General features: G+C 40.0%; 1 protein-coding gene across 1 annotated transcript in view; it reads right to left on the bottom strand.

Annotated features, from left to right (window-relative positions):
• The window catches only part of LOC140363553 (contactin-4-like), a 218,166-nt gene that overhangs the window by 33,283 nt on the left and 159,511 nt on the right, over positions 1-25,372 (bottom strand). The window contains exon 13 of the mRNA XM_072450184.1: positions 2,538-2,655. Within this exon, the coding sequence (XP_072306285.1) occupies positions 2,538-2,655 (118 nt within the window). The remainder of the gene's footprint in view (positions 1-2,537; positions 2,656-25,372) is intronic.

Below are 25,372 nucleotides of genomic sequence, written 5' to 3'. Positions count from 1 at the left end.
ACCCAGGAGCACCGAGCAGCACCCAGCAGCACCCAGGAGCACCGAGCAGCACCGAGCAGCACCCAGCAGCACCCAGCAGCACCGAGCAGCACCCAGCAGCACCGAGCAGCACCAAGCAGCACCCAGCAGCACCCAGGAGCACCAAGCAGCACCGAGCAGCACCCAGCAGCACCCAGGAGCACCGAGCAGCACCGAGCAGCACCCAGCAGCACCGAGCAGCACCCAGCAGCACCCAGCAGCACCCAGCAGCACCCAGCAGCACCCAGCAGCACCCAGGAGCACCGAGCAGCACCGAGCAGCACCCAGCAGCACCGAGCAGCACCCAGCAGCACCCAGCAGCACCCAGCAGCACCCAGCAGCACCCAGCAGCACCCAGGAGCACCGAGCAGCACCGAGCAGCACCCAGCAGCACCGAGCAGCACCCAGCAGCACCCAGCAGCACCCAGGAGCACCGAGCAGCACCGAGCAGCACCCAGCAGCACCGAGCAGCACCCAGCAGCACCCAGCAGCACCGAGCAGCACCGAGCAGCACCCAGCAGCACCCAGGAGCACCGAGCAGCACCCAGCAGCACCCAGCAGCACCCAGCAGCACCTTTCATAAGCCCTTGAGCCACTGACTGAGTTCTGTTAACATTATCTGGCCCTTTGCCTTTTCCAATTTTCAATTCTATTTCAATTCCATTTAGTTCTAACACACAAAGTCACAGCTGGACACAGCCCCCTCTTTGCCTGGAAATGTACATGTCTGGACGTCCTGGAGTGACCAGGAAGTGACCAGGAAGTTCTCTGTTTTGTCTCACACGAGGACAAAGACAGCAGGACATGTGAATTGAATTAATGCAAATGTTATCCACTGTCTCCTTCTTTAAACCCCTGTTCCTTTTGTCCCTTTGTCCCTGAGTGACCGGTCACTGTCCGTGTGTGTTGGGTCATGTGACTAATGTGTAGAAATAAGGAGGACCTGGGACGAGGGGGAGAACTGATCATGTGACGTTCCAGAGAGAGAGAAACGCCCGATTAAATCCCCTTAACATTGAGACAAAGCAACTCACTTCTTTGCCTTATTTTTGCCATTACAATTTCATACAGTCACTATTCAGGTCAAGGGTTAGGAAACATTCAGAACAACCCGTTTACAACAGTTACTCCTGTACGTACACGGCGATTGTACTCAACTGGGACAAACCACCTCACACCGCGATGCACTGACAATGTTGTGACTCATGAGGAACGTCAAATGCATGTGATGTCGCTTCTTTCCGTGTCCAGAGACGACAGAAGCGGCGGAGAATGAACCGTCCGTGGTTGGTAGAAGTTGCCTCTTTGGTGCTTTTGGAGCTGCTACTGACCCACCACGAGTACTTGAAACTATCACGAATGCGTCTGTGTGAAAATGTGTGGATTCTGTTGTGTGTGTAAACAGCTTGAATGTCATTTCAAACATGTTTGTGGGTTGTTCTTTTCACTGCCAGAGCGATTGTGGATGTAAATGTAAAATCTCTGGTACGATGCATGAAACGGCAATATGTGTTTTAATGGTACACAGGCCCTTTTAAAATACATAAGCAATGATAGTATTACATGTCCTGCTTCATGTTTTTCCTTAATAGAAGGCGAGAACGTGAAGAAATGGGAAATGGAGCCGGAGCCGTGTCATCCAGGCTCGTGCTGCCTGTTTCAGCCCCCGGACACTTTGGATGAAGGTGTGCGCTCCACTTACCAAGTGATTGCTTTCCTTTTTGGTCCAAAAGTGGTTACACAACATCATACTTTTGGACCAAGAAGGAAAAGCGTTTTGGTATTGTAAGTCCAGGACACAAAGAGTTTGATTGGGACATGACCAGATATTCAGGTTAGAAAAGGAGTAACTCAGGGGTCATATTCTGTTTTTTAAAAAGTGGGTTAAACTGCTAATATTCCAGTTATGAAGAGGGTTTTTGACTGCATGTAACCATAGTAACTGTTGCCCCCCCAACGGCACCCGGTGCTGACTGTAATAAAATGTAATCAAATGTAAATATAGGATTATATTTGTGTGATATATATTATCTGCATCATTAGTCCAAGAGAAAAACGACATGTGTGAAAATGGTGTAAAAGGAGGTAAAGAATGTTTACCTGGGACTGGAGCAGGTAAACATTCCCCAAACTCTTATCTCTAAGGAAAATACCAAGACAGTTGTAAACGTAAGTGCTGGGTGTCGAGTTAACCAATGAGAAAAGTGACCCGCCCATTATGTGTGAAATGTGAAATAAAACCACTTACAAGAGGGAAAGAGATGTTTGGGGAAGGAGAACGGACGCTGCATTTAGCGTGTTGACCGAGGCCCTCTCTCCCTCACAAGCCACACCCTCTCTCCCTCACAAGCCACACAAAGTCTGACGTTTCTGTGTTGTTTTATATTCTAAGTTGAATTATGTTCTCTGACTGTTAAGGAACAGCATTGATTTATGTGTCATTTCTTCACCAAGCCCAACCTCGCTCGTCTTTGGAGCTAAATCCTTCACTTTATCGAAGAGACCATTTTTGAACTTACCTCTAACAACCACATCAGTCGCTATGGAGACACTGTCCACTTTGGTCTGGACAGCACATGTGTATTTCCCAGCATGCCTCAGCTGAATGTTCCTGATCATGATGTCGCCGGCCGAGCGCTGGAAGAAGAGAGCAAAAAGAAGACAAACAACAACATCAACACATGCAAATAAATAAAATGTACACATTCACTTTTGCCACAGCGGCATTTATCCACCATTTTTCTCAACAACAGTCCATTCATCCCACAGGCGACCCATTCACAGCAAGAAATATGATTAGCTTTCATCTTAGTTGTTAAAGTTAAAGCCGGCGAGCCTCGATGCCGCTCGATAATGACTTTGGTGAATAATCAGGGACATTTTTCGCAGATAAAACTTCAGTCGCTCCCAGTCATTCATTCTCTCAAACGCAGCGGTGTCATTAAAATAATATTACTGCGGAGGGAGTGGGTCACATTTGACAAAGCCGCGCCCGGAGGTCTGTTCAGGAAATGGAGTGAGACGACAGAATGTAAGTAAGAACATGGAACTCTGCTAATTCTGTTAAGTGAGTCGTAGAGTTACTTAGCGCGTCAAATGGGGTCAAACACAGCTAAATACGATGAAGTCATGAGGAACTTAAGAAGACAAATACTGAGGTGTAATGAAGAGTTTGTTGAATTGATGTATTTTGGTGATTTTGGAGGTATTTCTGCAGCGTTGTCATGTTTGTCAGAATAGGATTGTAAGACATATCTCTGGTTCTACTCAATACTGAAACTAGAACAGAAAAGAAACTAGAAACTCATTTGAAATATTAATACTGATAAAGGACAACATTGGAACTTCCCTGAACAGTTTTAGAGTTATCTTGATCTACACTATTTCAGACCAATTATTAGACCATTTGGTTGCATAAAAAATACTATTTAGTTGTGTTTTTATTATATATATGATCAAAACCAAGAATTCAACCCTTTCCTTGGCGTTGAAACTGAGTTGTAGTAACATAAGATGTGATACAAAAAGAAAATAATAGATTTTTGTGCCTTTTCTACCCGTGATGGTGACGAGAAGGGACTTTACTTACCACGAGTACCTTTTATTTACCGTACTATTTATTTACTGTAACTTATGATGATTTTTCCATGATCTCTGTTCGAATGTGTCGCGCAGACATCGCACACAAACCATGTATAACCATCTTTGAGAATGAAAATTAAAGTCCCTGTTTATTTCCCTCTGTCTGGTCCTGTGTGATTAATGCGCTCCACGATTCCGCATCTTATTGCTCATTTCCTCAATTTACAGTTTCCGTGGCGGCGGTACAGGAGAGCACTTTGTTCAGTACAATGTAAGGTATTTATTAACGATGCAGCCCCAGGCACCAACTCTCCTCAACACCACTAATCTCCAAAACACTGCGGCGGGAGCTTTTATTTTATCCTCTTTGAATAAACATATATATTTCATTGGGCCACTGTGAAAAGAGTTATTTCCATTGTAATTTATATCCCAGGACCTTTAGATCTGGTTTGGGAGTTGTTGCAAAAGGTTTGCTCGAAAACACATTTTTGGGGTTATTGTTAGTCCCCAGATGACTGCAAAGTAACATGAGGTTAAAACATACTTTATTGTCCCGAAAGAGACATTTGTCCTTTGAATTTGACCCTTTCTTAATGTGTCGGGGGGCAGCCAGAAGCAGCCAGGAAATTGGACTTTGTGAAGTTTTATTCAAAGAGCCTGGAGTCACTTCCACTGTCACGACATCGTTTCATGTTGTTGTGTCTAAACTTCACACATTCCACAGTCATTTAAGAGGATGAATGTCAATATATTCAGCAACAGGGAACACAAAGTCAGTTAAAATATGATTCATTTTTTGATCTTGTACTTGAACAATATCTGGTTTTCGCTACTTGAATGAGCAATTTATGTATTTGTCTGTGCCTTTTTCTGTATTAATCACCATCTGAAGTGACAAAACATTCTCATAATGTCCATGAATTCCATTAATCACTATTTTTTGAGGGGTCATTTGTGGTGGCACTAGTAACTCATGGTGTTGAGGGAGTCTTGGGGTCAAAAAAGAAACAGAACAAAACAAAACAGCCAAAGGAGATAGAAGTCACAGTGAAAAACTTCAAATTAGTTTAGGAACTTTCTCACCATTTCCAATAAGCAGGAAAAAATTAACTGTCTTTTCTCTGAACAGTAATGAAAGTCGCATTAGTGGATAAAAGAGCTCTTTGTGTGGATGTGGTGTGTGGTTGTACCGCTCTATTTGTTACTTTTCAAATCCATAAACGTGGACAAAGCTTCACTACGTAACGCTTCCACTCGTTTGTCTCCATCATTAGTGCTTCACATTGTTGTTGTGCCTTCCGTGTCCAGCATAACTTAAGTCCTAAAGAGATGAACAGAGACGAAGGCGCATTCACACTCCCACACGCCCGGGACAAGCTTCTCCAGCGAGCACTGGACAGCAGGGGGCGTGGCCAGCTGATGAGTGACACGTCAGAAGGAGAAGCATGCTCACCGAAACAAGGTCAAAACTACTACTATCTACTTTTGTATCCATAAGCAAACAGACAAAGGTATATATAAAAATAAACAATGGTCTATAATTGCCTTTTGAGAGTTGTTTTAATGTTTTTTTTGTTTTATTAACGTAATATTTTGTGACTTTCTGTATTGTGTGGAATGTGTTAGTTTGGCCAGATCTCGCAAAAGAGATTCTGAATCTCACTAGAACCTAAGAATACTTATTTTGCATTTGTTAAATTATAATATATTTATTATATTGATTGCTAGAAAAAATACATTGGAACCAGGCAAAGCACTAACATCTCCATGGAGACGAGCCAAAGGCAGATCCATCCATCCATCCATCCATTTTCTACCGCTTGTTCCTTTCGGGGTCGCGGGTGACTGGAGCCTATCCCAGTGACTTCGGGCCTTAGGCGGGGCGCACCCTGGACAGTGGCCAACTCGTCGCAGGGCCAAAGGCAGATCCTCAACCACTAAAATGAAATGGTGCATCTTTTACTTCTTGTTTATACTTTAATATGATTACAACCATAGTCTCAAATTGTTGTTAATTATTGTCATTACTTTTTCCTTTTATTGTCACCAGATTAATCTGTCTCACTCTGAACTGAGTTCTTCACATGAAACATTCTTCATGCTGATTGGTCGAGCACTGATAAATCCTCTTTCCCATCCACAAATGTGCAAAGTGTCATTGTGCACACAAAACAAACAAACAACAACAACAACAACAACAGAATAGTCAGTCGGTGCCGTCATATTTGTATTCGTCAGTTGCTGCAGAATGCTGCTCTGTGATTGGTTCCAGTCCTGCCCGTGGGCCCTAAATTGACCCGTTAATGCCGACTGCAAACACATCAGCCGGAGCCTAACGAGGTTGATTCTTAAGAGTTTGTGAACTCACAAAAAATCAGGAGAATTCATCTCTCTGGCAAGGTCAACATGAGCAGGAGAGAGGTCCATTTGACTCCTTTAGGTTTAAGTACTTCAGTTCGTCTTGAGAAGTAGAATTTGTACTTTTATCTAAGCAATAGAGTTCTGAAGTAACAGTACTCTGAAGTAAGACTTTTTTCTGTAATAGAGACTGATCCGTTAGTTTCTCAGGGATCTCACTCTAAATGTGGAGAAACTGAACTATAACCGAGCCGTCCCTCCTGATCTCACCACAAGCCAAACCAACACCAGGTACTTCAGCAGTGGGACCTCATAATTGCTTTTGCTAATTAAAAGCGAAACATATTTAGGGCTAGATGATCAATTGCGACGCACGGCTGAGCTTCGAATAATGAATTCTTCTTTAGCTTGGATTGTGAAAGGAGGCGGTGCTAATAAGTGAATATAAAACCCTCCAAGACAAAATCCAATCTGTACGATTCAGCGTGAAGTGTTATCATCTGACATCCATCCACAATGAGAATGTGTTAATAATCAACTTAGGATTCTGTCTCATCCCCGGAGCACTCTGTATGCATATGTGCAATAATGAATGCATATGTGCAATAATGAATGCATATGTGCAATAATGAATGCATATGTGCAATAATGAATGCATATGTGCAATAATGAATGCATATGAACAATAATGAATGTGCAATAATGAATGCATATGTGCAATAATGAATGCATATGTGCAATAATAATTAATGCATATGTGCAATAATGAATGCATATGTACAATAATGAATGCATATGTGCAATAATGAATGCATATGTGCAATAATAATTAATGCATATGTGCAATAATGAATGCATATGTACAATAATGAATGCATATGTGCAATAATGAATGCATATGTGCAATAATGAATGCATATGTGCAATAATGAATGCATATGTACAATAATGAATGCATATGTACAGTAATGAATGCATATGTGCAATAATGAATGCATATGTACAATAATGAATGCATATGTACAATAATGAATGCATATGTGCAATAATGAATGCATATGTACAATAATGAATGCATATGTACAGTAATGAATGCATATGTGCAATAATGAATGCATATGTACAATAATGAATGCATATGTACAGTAATGAATGCATATGTACAATAATGAATGCATATGTGCAATAATGAATGCATTTGTGCAATAATGAATGCATATGTACAATAATGAATGCATATGTACAATAATGAATGCATATGTGCAATAATGAATGCATATGTGCAATAATGAATGCATATGTGCAATAATTAATGCATTAGAGAAACAAAGAAATCTACATTTGATATTTCTAGTGCAGATGTACGTGTCGATGAGCAGCAGCAGCTCAGACAAGAACAAAATCCATCCTATTGAATATGGAGCTAAACCGGCAGTTTGAAGGTTGCCATGGTTTTGGAAGTAAATATCTCATTCATTTTTGCCACAGAGTTTTAGAAAAATAAATATTATAAGCTAAAAAGCATGACAGAGGCTGAACGGCAAAGTGATAATTAATGTAATGGTCATTTTCATCCCCCAAACATAGTAAAAATAGAATATGCTGAAAACTATTTTCATAACTTGACAGTTTATAAAGTTTCAGAAACAGATTTAAATAGGAGTATAGGTCTCATGCTCATTACATTCCACGTAGCTGTGTGCTAATATTAATACTGTTGTTGATTTCTTTTCTCAGAATCCTTTAGGGGGAAATGAATACATATTGACATGGTTAGATGGTTAGATTAGGTTAACATGTGTTTACACTGTGAGCTAAATTATTGTTTTTCTTTGAATTCATTTCGATTGCATTTTAAAGGCAAATAAAAATAACATTATCATTTTTCTAATGCCACAGACTTCTCATTGAGCACGATCTAGTCTATGAATGCTGTAAAAGTCATCAGAACTGCATAAATACATATAAAGGCATGTACTTTAGTATGATATTCATTGGCAACGGGAAGAAAAAAAAAACATACGGTAATAATAAAACTACTTTAAATGTAGCAGAGATGTAGAATATGTTATTGGCATCGACGCCCGCCAAAGGCCCAAAGCAAATATTACTGGCACCAAGAGTCGGATGGAATTTAAGAGTTTGCTAACTTTATTCACTATTTTTTGGAAAGGTTGATGTAGAAGAACACGAGCAGCAGCCACTGTGTCTCTGAGGTCACAGAACCACTTTACTTTTCACACATTGTAAAAAAGTGTGTTGTTCTCAGAGTTGTTGGTCGGGATCTGCAGCTAATGCTTCAGTTTGCATAGTGGCCTTTCTCTTCCCCTCGAGCTGTGCAGCCTCATATTTCTTACTGATCACCACAAATCTTACTGTTATTGCTGGTTATTATAAAGCAGTCTGAATTTAACTCTAGCAGTGCATTCTGTTGTGTCCATGAGCAAAGCACAACAGCGGTGTGGTCCTCCTGGTGGAAGCTTCCTGCTTTTCCATGGTGATTCTCTATCTTTTCTTGCAACGTGTCTCATAGTTTGGGATTGAGATGAAGCGTTAAGTGGGACAGAAATGAGTAACAGCAGCAGAATTCCGGACAGTGTTTGAGCCTCCTTATGATTTTAAGACAAAAAGGGGACATAAACGTTAATATCTAAAAATTTTGAGAATTCTATTTGTTTTTAGGAACATACTTTTATGAAAAATAAATCATAATTTAAGTCTAAAAGTTATTTCTTCGGGAAAACCAGACTTGTGCAGTTTTAAATTTCAAAACAGCTTTATTCAAAACCCTGAAGTGTGTTATTTGAAGTAGGACAGCAACAGCTTCAACATAAATATGCCAGATTTAGTACAAAAGCTACATTTCATCTGTTTCATACTTGAGGCGTTAGAGAGAAAACAGATTATTTACAGTAATCGCAGCAGTGAAAAGTTGAAAGAGACAAAAAGGACTGATGTCTTCAACCAATGTTTAACAACTGTCCTGAAGTTGTAGAAAAAGATTCAGTTGTTGTCATCTGTCCATATCTGCATGTCATCTGTCCATATCTGCATGTCATCTGTCCATATCTGTATGTCATCTGTCCATATCTGTATGTCATCTGTCCATATCTGCATGTCATCTGTCCATATCTGTATGTCATCTGTCCATATCTGCATGTCATCTGTCCATATCTGTATGTCATCTGTCCATATCTGTCCATATCTGTATGTCATCTGTCCATATCTGTCCATATCTGTATGTCATCTGTCCATATCTGTATGTCATCTGTCCATATCTGTATGTCATCTGTCCATATCTGTCCATATCTGCATGTCATCTGTCCATATCTGCATGTCATCTGTTCATATCTGTATGTCATCTGTCCATATCTGTATGTCATCTGTCCATATCTGCATGTCATCTGTCCATATCTGTATGTCATCTGTCCATATCTGCATGTCATCTGTCCATATCTGTATGTCATCTGTCCATATCTGTATGTCATCTGTCCATATCTGTCCATATCTGCATGTCATCTGTCCATATCTGTCCATATCTGCATGTCATCTGTCCATATCTGTATGTCATCTGTCCATATCTGTCCATATCTGTATGTCATCTGTCCATATCTGTATGTCATCTGTCCATATCTGTATGTCATCTGTCCATATCTGTATGTCATCTGTCCATATCTGTCCATATCTGTATGTCATCTGTCCTTATCTGTATGTCATCTGTCCATATCTGTATGTCATCTGTCCATATCTGTCCATATCTGTATGTCATCTGTCCATATCTGTCCATATCTGCATGTCATCTGTCCATATCTGCATGTCATCTGTCCATATCTGTATGTCATCTGTCCATATCTGTCCATATCTGTATGTCATCTGTCCATATCTGTCCATATCTGCATGTCATCTGTCCATATCTGTATGTCATCTGTCCATATCTGCATGTCATCTGTCCATATCTGTATGTCATCTGTCCATATCTGTCCATATCTGTATGTCATCTGTCCATATCTGTCCATATCTGCATGTCATCTGTCCATATCTGCATGTCATCTGTCCATGTCTGTATGTCATCTGTCCATATCTGTCCATATCTGCATGTCATCTGTCCATATCTGCATGTCATCTGTCCATATCTGTATGTCATCTGTCCATATCTGTATGTCATCTGTCCATATCTGCATGTCATCTGTCCATATCTGCATGTCATCTGTCCATATCTGCATGTCATCTGTCCATATCTGCATGTCATCTGTCCATATCTGTATGTCATCTGTCCATATCTGTATGTCATCTGTCCATATCTGCATGTCATCTGTCCATATCTGTATGTCATCTGTCCATATCTGTATGTCATCTGTCCATATCTGTATGTCATCTGTCCATATCTGTATGTCATCTGTCCATATCTGTATGTCATCTGTCCATATCTGTATGTCATCTGTCCATATCGGTATGTCATCTGTCCATATCTGTCCATATCTGTATGTCATCTGTCCATATCTGTATGTCATCTGTCCATATCTGTATGTCATCTGTCCATATCTGTATGTCATCTGTCCATATCTGTATGTCATCTGTCCATATCTGTCCATATCTGTATGTCATCTGTCCATATCTGCATGTCATCTGTCCATATCTGCATGTCATCTGTCCTTATCTGTATGTCATCTTTCCATATCTGTATGTCATCTGTCCATATCTGTATGTCATCTGTCCATATCTGTATGTCATCTGTCCATATCTGCATGTCATCTGTCCATATCTGTATGTCATCTGTCCATATCTGCATGTCATCTGTCCATATCTGTATGTCATCTGTCCATATCTGTATGTCATCTGTCCATATCTGTCCATATCTGTATGTCATCTGTCCATATCTGCATGTCATCTGTCCATATCTGCATGTCATCTGTCCATATCTGTCCATATCTGTATGTCATCTGTCCATATCTGTATGTCATCTATCCATATCTGTATGTCATCTGTCCATATCTGTATATCATCTGTCCATATCTGCATGTCATCTGTCCATATCTGCATGTCATCTGTCCTTATCTGTATGTCATCTGTCCATATCTGTATGTCATCTGTCCATATCTGTATGTCATCTGTCCATATCTGTATGTCATCTGTCCATATCTGCATGTCATCTGTCCATATCTGTATGTCATCTGTCCATATCTGCATGTCATCTGTCCATATCTGTATGTCATCTGTCCATATCTGTATGTCATCTGTCCATATCTGTCCATATCTGTATGTCATCTGTCCATATCTGTATGTCATCTGTCCATATCTGTCCATATCTGTATGCCATCTGTCCATATCTGTCCATATCTGCATGTCATCTGTCCATATCTGCATGTCATCTGTCCATATCTGTCCATATCTGCATGCCATCTGTCCATATCTGCATGTCATCTGTCCATATCTGTATGTCATCTGTCCATATCTGCATGTCATCTGTCCATATCTGTATGTCATCTGTCCATATCTGTATGTCATCTGTCCATATCTGTATGTCATCTGTCCATATCTGTCCATATCTGTATGTCATATGTCCATATCTGTATGTCATCTGTCCATATCTGTATGTCATCTGTCCATATCTGTCCATATCTGTATGTCATCTGTCCATTTCTGTATGTCATCTGTCCATATCTGTATGTCATCTGTCCATATCTGTCCATATCTGTATGTCATCTGTCCATTTCTGTATGTCATCTGTCCATATCTGTATGTCATCTGTCCATATCTGTCCATATCTGTATGTCATCTGTCCATATCTGTATGTCATCTGTCCATATCTGCATGTCATCTGTCCATATCTGTCCATATCTGTATGTCATCTGTCCATATCTGTATGTCATCTGTCCATATCTGTATGTCATCTGTCCATATCTGTCTGTCATCTGTCCATATCTGCATGTCATCTGTCCATATCTGCATGTCATCTGTCCATATCTGTATGTCATCTGTCCATATCTGTATGTCATCTGTCCATATCTGCATGTCATCTGTCCATATCTGTCCATATCTGTATGTCATCTGTCCATATCTGTCCATATCTGTATGTCATCTGTCCTTATCTGTATGTCATCTGTCCATATCTGTATGTCATCTGTCCATATCTGTATGTCATCTGTCCATATCTGCATGTCATCTGTCCATATCTGTATGTCATCTGTCCATATCTGTATGTCATCTGTCCATATCTGTATGTCATCTGTCCATATCTGTATGTCATCTGTCCATATCTGCATGTCATCTGTCCATATCTGCATGTCATCTGTCCATATCTGTATGTCATCTGTCCATATCTGTATGTCATCTGTCCATATCTGCATGTCATCTGTCCATATCTGTATGTCATCTGTCCATATCTGCATGTCATCTGTCCATATCTGTATGTCATCTGTCCATATCTGTATGTCATCTGTCCATATCTGTCCATATCTGTATGTCATCTGTCCATATCTGCATGTCATCTGTCCATATCTGTATGTCATCTGTCCATATCTGTCCATATCTGTATGTCATCTGTCCATATCTGTCCATATCTGCATGTCATCTGTCCATATCTGTATGTCATCTGTCCATATCTGCATGTCATCTGTCCATATCTGTATGTCATCTGTCCATATCTGTCCATATCTGTATGTCATCTGTCCATATCTGTCCATATCTGCATGTCATCTGTCCATATCTGCATGTCATCTGTCCATATCTGTCCATATCTGCATGTCATCTGTCCATATCTGCATGTCATCTGTCCATATCTGTATGTCATCTGTCCATATCTGCATGTCATCTGTCCATATCTGTATGTCATCTGTCCATATCTGTATGTCATCTGTCCATATCTGTATGTCATCTGTCCATATCTGTCCATATCTGTATGTCATCTGTCCATATCTGTATGTCATCTGTCCATATCGGTATGTCATCTGTCCATATCTGTATGTCATCTGTCCATATCTGTATGTCATCTGTCCATATCTGCATGTCATCTGTCCATATCTGCATGTCATCTGTCCATATCTGTATGTCATCTGTCCATATCTGTATGTCATCTGTCCATATCTGTCCATATCTGTATGTCATCTGTCCATATCTGCATGTCATCTGTCCATATCTGCATGTCATCTGTCCATATCTGTCCATATCTGTATGTCATCTGTCCATATCTGTATGTCATCTGTCAATATCTGTATGTCATCTGTCCATATCTGCATGTCATCTGTCCATATCTGTATGTCATCTGTCCATATCTGTATATCATCTGTCCATATCTGCATGTCATCTGTCCATATCTGTATGTCATCTGTCCATATCTGTATGTCATCTGTCCATATCTGCATGTCATCTGTCCATATCTGTCCATATCTGTATGTCATCTGTCCATATCTGCATGTCATCTGTCCATATCTGCATGTCATCTGTCCATATCTGTCCATATCTGTATGTCATCTGTCCATATCTGTATGTCATCTATCCATATCTGTATGTCATCTGTCCATATCTGTATATCCTCTGTCCATATCTGCATGTCATCTGTCCATATCTGCATGTCATCTGTCCTTATCTGTATGTCATCTGTCCATATCTGTATGTCATCTGTCCATATCTGTATGTCATCTGTCCATATCTGTATGTCATCTGTCCATATCTGCATGTCATCTGTCCATATCTGTATGTCATCTGTCCATATCTGCATGTCATCTGTCCATATCTGTATGTCATCTGTCCATATCTGTATGTCATCTGTCCATATCTGTCCATATCTGTATGTCATCTGTCCATATCTGTATGTCATCTGTCCATATCTGTCCATATCTGTATGCCATCTGTCCATATCTGTCCATATCTGCATGTCATCTGTCCATATCTGCATGTCATCTGTCCATATCTGTCCATATCTGCATGCCATCTGTCCATATCTGCATGTCATCTGTCCATATCTGTATGTCATCTGTCCATATCTGCATGTCATCTGTCCATATCTGTATGTCATCTGTCCATATCTGTATGTCATCTGTCCATATCTGTATGTCATCTGTCCATATCTGTCCATATCTGTATGTCATATGTCCATATCTGTATGTCATCTGTCCATATCTGTATGTCATCTGTCCATATCTGTCCATATCTGTATGTCATCTGTCCATTTCTGTATGTCATCTGTCCATATCTGTATGTCATCTGTCCATATCTGTCCATATCTGTATGTCATCTGTCCATTTCTGTATGTCATCTGTCCATATCTGTATGTCATCTGTCCATATCTGTCCATATCTGTATGTCATCTGTCCATATCTGTATGTCATCTGTCCATATCTGCATGTCATCTGTCCATATCTGTCCATATCTGTATGTCATCTGTCCATATCTGTATGTCATCTGTCCATATCTGTATGTCATCTGTCCATATCTGTCTGTCATCTGTCCATATCTGCATGTCATCTGTCCATATCTGCATGTCATCTGTCCATATCTGTATGTCATCTGTCCATATCTGTATGTCATCTGTCCATATCTGCATGTCATCTGTCCATATCTGTCCATATCTGTATGTCATCTGTCCATATCTGTCCATATCTGTATGTCATCTGTCCTTATCTGTATGTCATCTGTCCATATCTGTATGTCATCTGTCCATATCTGTATGTCATCTGTCCATATCTGCATGTCATCTGTCCATATCTGTATGTCATCTGTCCATATCTGTATGTCATCTGTCCATATCTGTATGTCATCTGTCCATATCTGTATGTCATCTGTCAATATCTGCATGTCATCTGTCCATATCTGCATGTCATCTGTCCATATCTGTATGTCATCTGTCCATATCTGTATGTCATCTGTCCATATCTGCATGTCATCTGTCCATATCTGTATGTCATCTGTCCATATCTGCATGTCATCTGTCCATATCTGTATGTCATCTGTCCATATCTGTATGTCATCTGTCCATATCTGTCCATATCTGTATGTCATCTGTCCATATCTGCATGTCATCTGTCCATATCTGTATGTCATCTGTCCATATCTGTCCATATCTGTATGTCATCTGTCCATATCTGTCCATATCTGCATGTCATCTGTCCATATCTGTATGTCATCTGTCCATATCTGCATGTCATCTGTCCATATCTGTATGTCATCTGTCCATATCTGTCCATATCTGTATGTCATCTGTCCATATCTGTCCATATCTGCATGTCATCTGTCCATATCTGCATGTCATCTGTCCATATCTGTCCATATCTGCATGTCATCTGTCCATATCTGCATGTCATCTGTCCATATCTGTATGTCATCTGTCCATATCTGCATGTCATCTGTCCATATCTGTATGTCATCTGTCCATATCTGTATGTCATCTGTCCATATCTGTATGTCATCTGTCCATATCTGTCCATATCTGTATGTCATCTGTCCATATCTGTATGTCATCTGTCCATATCTGTATGTCATCTGTCCATATCGGTATGTCATCTGTCCATATCTGTATGTCATCTGTCCATATCTGTATGTCATCTGTCCATATCTGCATGTCATCTGTCCATATCTGCATGTCATCTGTCCATATCTGTATGTCATCTGTCCATATCTGTATGTCATCTGTCCATATCTGTCCATATCTGTATGTCATCTGTCCATATCTGCATGTCATCTGTCCATATCTGCATGTCATCTGTCCATATCTGTCCATATCTGTATGTCATCTGTCCATATCTGTATGTCATCTGTCAATATCTGTATGTCATCTGTCCATATCTGCATGTCATCTGTCCATATCTGTATGTCATCTGTCCATATCTGTATATCATCTGTCCATATCTGCATGTCATCTGTCCATATCTGTATGTCATCTGTCCATATCTGTATGTCATCTGTCCATATCTGCATGTCATCTGTCCATATCTGTATGTCATCTGTCCATATCTGTATGTCATCTGTCCATATCTGTATGTCATCTGTCCATATCTGTCCATATCTGTATGTCATCTGTCCATATCTGTCCATATCTGCATGTCATCTGTCCATATCTGCATGTCATCTGTCCATATCTGTCCATATCTGCATGCCATCTGTCCATATCTGCATGTCATCTGTCCATATCTGTATGTCATCTGTCCATATCTGTATGTCATCTGTCCATATCTGTCCATATCTGTATGTCATCTGTCCATATCTGTATGTCATCTGTCAATATCTGTATGTCATCTGTCCATATCGGTATGTCATCTGTCCATATCTGTCCATATCTGTATGTCATATGTCCATATCTGTATGTCATCTGTCCATATCTGTATGTCATCTGTCCATATCTGTCCATATCTGCATGTCATCTGTCCATATCTGTATGTCATCTGTCCATATCTGTATGTCATCTGTCCATATCTGTCCATATCTGCATGTCATCTGTCCATATCTGTCCATATCTGCATGTCATCTGTCCATATCTGTATGTCATCTGTCCATATCTGTCCATATCTGTATGTCATCTGTCCATATCTGCATGTCATCTGTCCATATCTGCATGTCATCTGTCCATATCTGTCCATATCTGTATGTCATCTGTCCATATCTGTATGTCATCTATCCATATCTGTATGTCATCTGTCCATATCTGTATATCATCTGTCCATATCTGCATGTCATCTGTCCATATCTGTATGTCATCTGTCCATATCTGTATGTCATCTGTCCATATCTGCATGTCATCTATCCATATCTGTATGTCATCTGTCCATATCTGTATGTCATCTGTCCATATCTGCATGTCATCTGTCCATATCTGTATGTCATCTGTCCATATCTGTCCATATCTGTATGTCATCTGTCCATATCTGTCCATATCTGCATGTCATCTGTCCATATCTGCATGTCATCTGTCCATATCTGTCCATATCTGCATGCCATCTGTCCATATCTGCATGTCATCTGTCCATATCTGTATGTCATCTGTCCATATCTGCATGTCATCTGTCCATATCTGTATGTCATCTGTCCATATCTGTATGTCATCTGTCCATATCTGTATGTCATCTGTCCATATCTGTCCATATCTGTATGTCATCTGTCCATATCTGTATGTCATCTGTCTATATCTGTATGTCATCTGTCCATATCTGCATGTCATCTGTCCATATCTGTATGTCATCTGTCCATATCGGTATGTCATCTGTCCATATCTGTCCATATCTGTATGTCATATGTCCATATCTGTATGTCATCTGTCCATATCTGTATGTCATCTGTCCATATCTGTCCATATCTGTATGTCATCTGTCCATTTCTGTATGTCATCTGTCCATATCTGTATGTCATCTGTCCATATCTGTCCATATCTGTATGTCATCTGTCCATATCTGTATGTCATCTGTCCATATCTGTATGTCATCTGTCCATATCTGCATGTCATCTGTCCATATCTGTCCATATCTGTATGTCATCTGTCCATATCTGTATGTCATCTGTCCATATCTGTATGTCATCTGTCCATATCTGTCTGTCATCTGTCCATATCTGCATGTCATCTGTCCATATCTGCATGTCATCTGTCCATATCTGTATGTCATCTGTCCATATCTGTATGTCATCTGTCCATATCTGCATGTCATCTGTCCATATCTGTCCATATCTGTATGTCATCTGTCCATATCTGTCCATATCTGTATGTCATCTGTCCTTATCTGTATGTCATCTGTCCATATCTGTATGTCATCTGTCCATATCTGTATGTCATCTGTCCATATCTGCATGTCATCTGTCCATATCTGTATGTCATCTGTCCATATCTGTATGTCATCTGTCCATATCTGTATGTCATCTGTCCATATCTGTATGTCATCTGTCCATATCTGTATGTCATCTGTCCATATCTGCATGTCATCTGTCCATATCTGCATGTCATCTGTCCATATCTGTATGTCATCTGTCCATATCTGTATGTCATCTGTCCATATCTGCATGTCATCTGTCCATATCTGTATGTCATCTGTCCATATCTGCATGTCATCTGTCCATATCTGTATGTCATCTGTCCATATCTGTATGTCATCTGTCCATATCTGTCCATATCTGTATGTCATCTGTCCATATCTGCATGTCATCTGTCCATATCTGTATGTCATCTGTCCATATCTGTCCATATCTGTATGTCATCTGTCCATATCTGTCCATATCTGCATGTCATCTGTCCATATCTGTATGTCATCTGTCCATATCTGCATGTCATCTGTCCATATCTGTATGTCATCTGTCCATATCTGTCCATATCTGTATGTCATCTGTCCATATCTGTCCATATCTGCATGTCATCTGTCCATATCTGCATGTCATCTGTCCATATCTGTCCATATCTGCATGTCATCTGTCCATATCTGCATGTCATCTGTCCATATCTGTATGTCATCTGTCCATATCTGCATGTCATCTGTCCATATCTGTATGTCATCTGTACATATCTGTATGTCATCTGTCCATATCTGTATGTCATCTGTCCATATCTGTCCATATCTGTATGTCATCTGTCCATATCTGTATGTCATCTGTCCATATCTGTATGTCATCTGTCCATATCTGTATGTCATCTGTCCATATCTGTATGTCATCTGTCCATATCTGTATGTCATCTGTCCATATCTGCATGTCATCTGTCCATATCTGCATGTCATCTGTCCATATCTGTATGTCATCTGTCCATATCTGTATGTCATCTGTCCATATCTGTCCATATCTGTATGTCATCTGTCCATATCTGCATGTCATCTGTCCATATCTGCATGTCATCTGTCCATATCTGTCCATATCTGTATGTCATCTGTCCATATCTGTATGTCATCTGTCAATATCTGTATGTCATCTGTCCATATCTGCATGTCATCTGTCCATATCTGTATGTCATCTGTCCATATCTGTATATCATCTGTCCATATCTGCATGTCATCTGTCCATATCTGTATGTCATCTGTCCATATCTGTATGTCATCTGTCCATATCTGCATGTCATCTGTCCATATCTGTATGTCATCTGTCCATATCTGTATGTCATCTGTCCATATCTGTCCATATCTGTATGTCATCTGTCCATATCTGTCCATATCTGCATGTCATCTGTCCATATCTGCATGTCATCTGTCCATATCTGTCCATATCTGCATGCCATCTGTCCATATCTGCATGTCATCTGTCCATATCTGTATGTCATCTGTCCATATCTGCATGTCATCTGTCCATATCTGTATGTCATCTGTCCATATCTGTATGTCATCTGTCCATATCTGTATGTCATCTGTCCATATCTGTCCATATCTGTATGTCATCTGTCCATATCTGTATGTCATCTGTCTATATCTGTATGTCATCTGTCCATATCTGTATGTCATCTGTCCATATCGGTATGTCATCTGTCCATATCTGTCCATATCTGTATGTCATATGTCCATATCTGTATGTCATCTGTCCATATCTGTATGTCATCTGTCCATATCTGTCCATATCTGCATGTCATCTGTCCATATCTGTATGTCATCTGTCCATATCTGTATGTCATCTGTCCATATCTGCATGTCATCTGTCCATATCTGTATGTCATCTGTCCATATCTGTATGTCATCTGTCCATATCTGTCCATATCTGTATGTCATCTGTCCATATCTGTATGTCATCTGTCCATATCTGTATGTCATCTGTCCATATCTGTATGTCATCTGTCCATATCTGTATGTCATCTGTCCATATCTGCTGTCCTTATCTGTATGTCATCTGTCCATATCTGTATGTCATCTGTCCATATCTGTATGTCATCTGTCCATATCTGCATGTCATCTGTCCATATCTGTATGTCATCTGTCCATATCTGTATGTCATCTGTCCATATCTGTATGTCATCTGTCCATATCTGTATGTCATCTGTCCATATCTGCATGTCATCTGTCCATATCTGCATGTCATCTGTCCATATCTGTATGTCATCTGTCCATATCTGTATGTCATCTGTCCATATCTGCATGTCATCTGTCCATATCTGTATGTCATCTGTCCATATCTGCATGTCATCTGTCCATATCTGCATGTCATCTGTCCATATCTGTATGTCATCTGTCCATATCTGTATGTCATCTGTCCATATCTGTATGTCATCTGTCCATATCTGTCCATATCTGCATGTCATCTGTCCATATCTGTATGTCATCTGTCCATATCTGTCCATATCTGTATGTCATCTGTCCATATCTGCATGTCATCTGTCCATATCTGTCCATATCTGTATGTCATCTGTCCATATCTGTCCATATCTGCATGTCATCTGTCCATATCTGTATGTCATCTGTCCATATCTGTCCATATCTGTATGTCATCTGTCCATATCTGCATGTCATCTGTCCATATCTGAATGTCATCTGTCCATATCTGCATGTCATCTGTCCATATCTGTCCATATCTGCATGTCATCTGTCCATATCTGCATGTCATCTGTCCATATCTGTATGTCATCTGTCCATATCTGTATGTCATCTGTCCATATCTGTATGTCATCTGTCCATATCTGTATGTCATCTGTCCATATCTGTCCATATCTGTATGTCATCTGTCCATATCTGCATGTCATCTGTCCATATCTGTATGTCATCTGTCCATATCTGTATGTCATCTGTCCATATCTGCATGTCATTTGTTCATATCTGTATGTCATCTGTCCATATCTGCATGTCATCTGTCCATATCTGTATGTCATCTGTCCATATCTGCATGTCATCTGTTCATATCTGCATGTCATCTGTCCATATCTGTATGTCATCTGTCCATATCTGCATGTCATCTGTCCATATCTGCATGTCATCTGTCCATATCTGTATGTCATCTGTCCATATCTGTCCATATCTGTATGTCATCTGTCCATATATGCATGTCATCTGTCCATATCTGTATGTCATCTGTCCATATCTGTATGTCATCTGTCCATATCTGTCCATAACTGTATGTCATCTGTCCATATCTGTATGTCATCTGTCCATATCTGTATGTCATCTGTCCATATCTGCATGTCATCTGTCCATATCTGTCCATATCTGCATGTCATCTGTCCATATCTGCATGTCATCTGTCCATATCTGTATGTCATCTGTCCATATCTGTCCATATCTGTATGTCCTCTGTCCATATATGCATGTCATCTGTCCATATCTGTATGTCATCTGTCCATAGCTGTATGTCATCTGTCCATATCTGCATGTCATCTGTCCATATCTGTATGTCATCTGTCCATATCTGTCCATATCTGTATGTCCTCTGTCCATATCTGCATGTCATCTGTCCATATCTGCATGTCATCTGTCCATATCTGTTCATATCTGCATGTCATCTGTCCATATCTGCATGTCATCTGTCCATATCTGTCCATATCTGTATGTCATCTGTCCATATCTGTCCATATCTGCATGTCATCTGTCCATATCTGTATGTCATCTGTCCATATCTGTCCATATCTGTATGTCATCTGTCCATATCTGTATGTCATCTGTCCATATCTGTATGTCATCTGTCCATATATGTATGTCATCTGTCCATATCTGTCCATATCTGTATGTCATCTGTCCATATATGCATGTCATCTGTCCATATCTGAATGTCATCTGTCCATATCTGCATGTCATCTGTCCATATCTGTCCATATCTGCATGTCATCTGTCCATATCTGCATGTCATCTGTCCATATCTGTATGTCATCTGTCCATATCTGTATGTCATCTGTCCATATCTGTATGTCATCTGTCCATATCTGTCCATATCTGTATGTCATCTGTCCATATCTGCATGTCATTTGTTCATATCTGTATGTCATCTGTCCATATCTGCATGTCATCTGTCCATATCTGTATGTCATCTGTCCATATCTGTATGTCATCTGTCCATATCTGTATGTCATCTGTCCATATCTGCATGTCATCTGTCCATATCTGTATGTCATCTGTCCATATCTGTCCATATCTGTATGTCATCTGTCCATATCTGTCCATATCTGCATGCCATCTGTCCATATCTGCATGTCATCTGTCCATATCTGTATGTCATCTGTCCATATCTGCATGTCATCTGTCCATATCTGTATGTCATCTGTCCATATCTGTATGTCATCTGTCCATATCTGTATGTCATCTGTCCATATCTGTCCATATCTGTATGTCATCTGTCCATATCTGTATGTCATCTGTCTATATCTGTATGTCATCTGTCCATATCTGCATGTCATCTGTCCATATCTGTATGTCATCTGTCCATATCGGTATGTCATCTGTCCATATCTGTCCATATCTGTATGTCATATGTCCATATCTGTATGTCATCTGTCCATATCTGTATGTCATCTGTCCATATCTGTCCATATCTGTATGTCATCTGTCCTTATCTGTATGTCATCTGTCCATATCTGTATGTCATCTGTCCATATCTGCATGTCATCTGTCCATATCTGTATGTCATCTGTCCATATCTGTATGTCATCTGTCCATATCTGTCCATATCTGTATGTCATCTGTCCATATCTGTATGTCATCTGTCCATATCTGTATGTCATCTGTCCATATCTGCATGTCATCTGTCCATATCTGTCCATATCTGTATGTCATCTGTCCATATCTGTATGTCATCTGTCCATATCTGTATGTCATCTGTCCATATCTGTCCGTCATCTGTCCATATCTGCATGTCATCTGTCCATATCTGCATGTCATCTGTCCATATCTGTATGTCATCTGTCCATATCTGTATGTCATCTGTCCATATCTGCATGTCATCTGTCCATATCTGTCCATATCTGTATGTCATCTGTCCATATCTGTATGTCATCTGTCCATATCTGTATGTCATCTGTCCATATCTGTCCATATCTGTATGTCATCTGTCCTTATCTGTATGTCATCTGTCCATATCTGTATGTCATCTGTCCATATCTGTATGTCATCTGTCCATATCTGCATGTCATCTGTCCATATCTGTATGTCATCTGTCCATATCTGTATGTCATCTGTCCATATCTGTATGTCATCTGTCCATATCTGTATGTCATCTGTCCATATCTGCATGTCATCTGTCCATATCTGCATGTCATCTGTCCATATCTGTATGTCATCTGTCCATATCTGTATGTCATCTGTCCATATCTGCAAGTCATCTGTCCATATCTGTATGTCATCTGTCCATATCTGCATGTCATCTGTCCATATCTGCATGTCATCTGTCCATATCTGTATGTCATCTGTCCATATCTGTCCATATGTGTATGTCATCTGTCCATATCTGCATGTCATCTGTCCATATCTGTATGTCATCTGTCCATATCTGTCCATATCTGTATGTCATCTGTCCATATATGTCCATATCTGCATGTCATCTGTCCATATCTGTATGTCATCTGTCCATATCTGCATGTCATCTGTCCATATCTGTATGTCATCTGTCCATATCTGTCCATATCTGTATGCCATCTGTCCATATCTGTCCATATCTGCATGTCATCTGTCCATATCTGCATGTCATCTGTCCATATCTGTATGTCATCTGTCCATATCTGTCCATATCTGCATGTCATCTGTCCATATCTGCATGTCATCTGTCCATATCTGTATGTCATCTGTCCATATCTGCATGTCATCTGTCCATATCTGTATGTCATCTGTCCATATCTGTATGTCATCTGTCCATATCTGTATGTCATCTGTCCATATCTGTCCATATCTGTATGTCATCTGTCCATATCTGTATGTCATCTGTCCATATCTGTATGTCATCTGTCCATATCGGTATGTCATCTGTCCATGTCTGTATGTCATCTGTCCATATCTGTATGTCATCTGTCCATATCTGCATGTCATCTGTCCATATCTGCATGTCATCTGTCCATATCTGTATGTCATCTGTCCATATCTGTATGTCATCTGTCCATATCTGTCCATATCTGTATGTCATCTGTCCATATCTGCATGTCATCTGTCCATATCTGCATGTCATCTGTCCATATCTGTCCATATCTGTATGTCATCTGTCCATATCTGTATGTCATCTGTCCATATCTGCATGTCATCTGTCCATATCTGTATGTCATCTGTCCATATCTGTATATCATCTGTCCATATCTGCATGTCATCTGTCCATATCTGTATGTCATCTGTCCATATCTGTATGTCATCTGTCCATATCTGTCCATATCTGTATGTCATCTGTCCATATCTGCATGTCATTTGTTCATATCTGTATGTCATCTGTCCATATCTGCATGTCATCTGTCCATATCTGTATGTCATCTGTCCATATCTGTATGTCATCTGTCCATATCTGTATGTCATCTGTCCATATCTGCATGTCATCTGTCCATATCTGTATGTCATCTGTCCATATCTGTCCATATCTGTATGTCATCTGTCCATATCTGTCCATATCTGCATGCCATCTGTCCATATCTGCATGTCATCTGTCCATATCTGTATGTCATCTGTCCATATCTGCATGTCATCTGTCCATATCTGTATGTCATCTGTCCATATCTGTATGTCATCTGTCCATATCTGTATGTCATCTGTCCATATCTGTCCATATCTGTATGTCATCTGTCCATATCTGTATGTCATCTGTCTATATCTGTATGTCATCTGTCCATATCTGCATGTCATCTGTCCATATCTGTATGTCATCTGTCCATATCGGTATGTCATCTGTCCATATCTGTCCATATCTGTATGTCATATGTCCATATCTGTATGTCATCTGTCCATATCTGTATGTCATCTGTCCATATCTGTCCATATCTGTATGTCATCTGTCCATATCTGCATGTCATCTGTCCATATCTGTATGTCATCTGTCCATATCTGTATGTCATCTGTCCATATCTGTCCATATCTGTATGTCATCTGTCCATATCTGTATGTCATCTGTCCATATCTGTATGTCATCTGTCCATATCTGCATGTCATCTGTCCATATCTGTCCATATCTGTATGTCATCTGTCCATATCTGTATGTCATCTGTCCATATCTGTATGTCATCTGTCCATATCTGTCCGTCATCTGTCCATATCTGCATGTCATCTGTCCATATCTGCATGTCATCTGTCCATATCTGTATGTCATCTGTCCATATCTGTATGTCATCTGTCCATATCTGCATGTCATCTGTCCATATCTGTCCATATCTGTATGTCATCTGTCCATATCTGTATGTCATCTGTCCATATCTGTATGTCATCTGTCCATATCTGTCCATATCTGTATGTCATCTGTCCTTATCTGTATGTCATCTGTCCATATCTGTATGTCATCTGTCCATATCTGTATGTCATCTGTCCATATCTGCATGTCATCTGTCCATATCTGTATGTCATCTGTCCATATCTGTATGTCA

Source organism: Eucyclogobius newberryi, unplaced genomic scaffold, assembly GCF_026437365.1.
Source record: "Eucyclogobius newberryi isolate DKJ021-1_F unplaced genomic scaffold, fEucNew1.0.hap1 SCAF_17, whole genome shotgun sequence".
NCBI lineage: Eukaryota > Metazoa > Chordata > Actinopteri > Gobiiformes > Gobiidae > Eucyclogobius > Eucyclogobius newberryi.
Note: the sequence above shows the minus strand (reverse complement) of the source record. Positions and strands in the feature narration are given on the sequence as shown.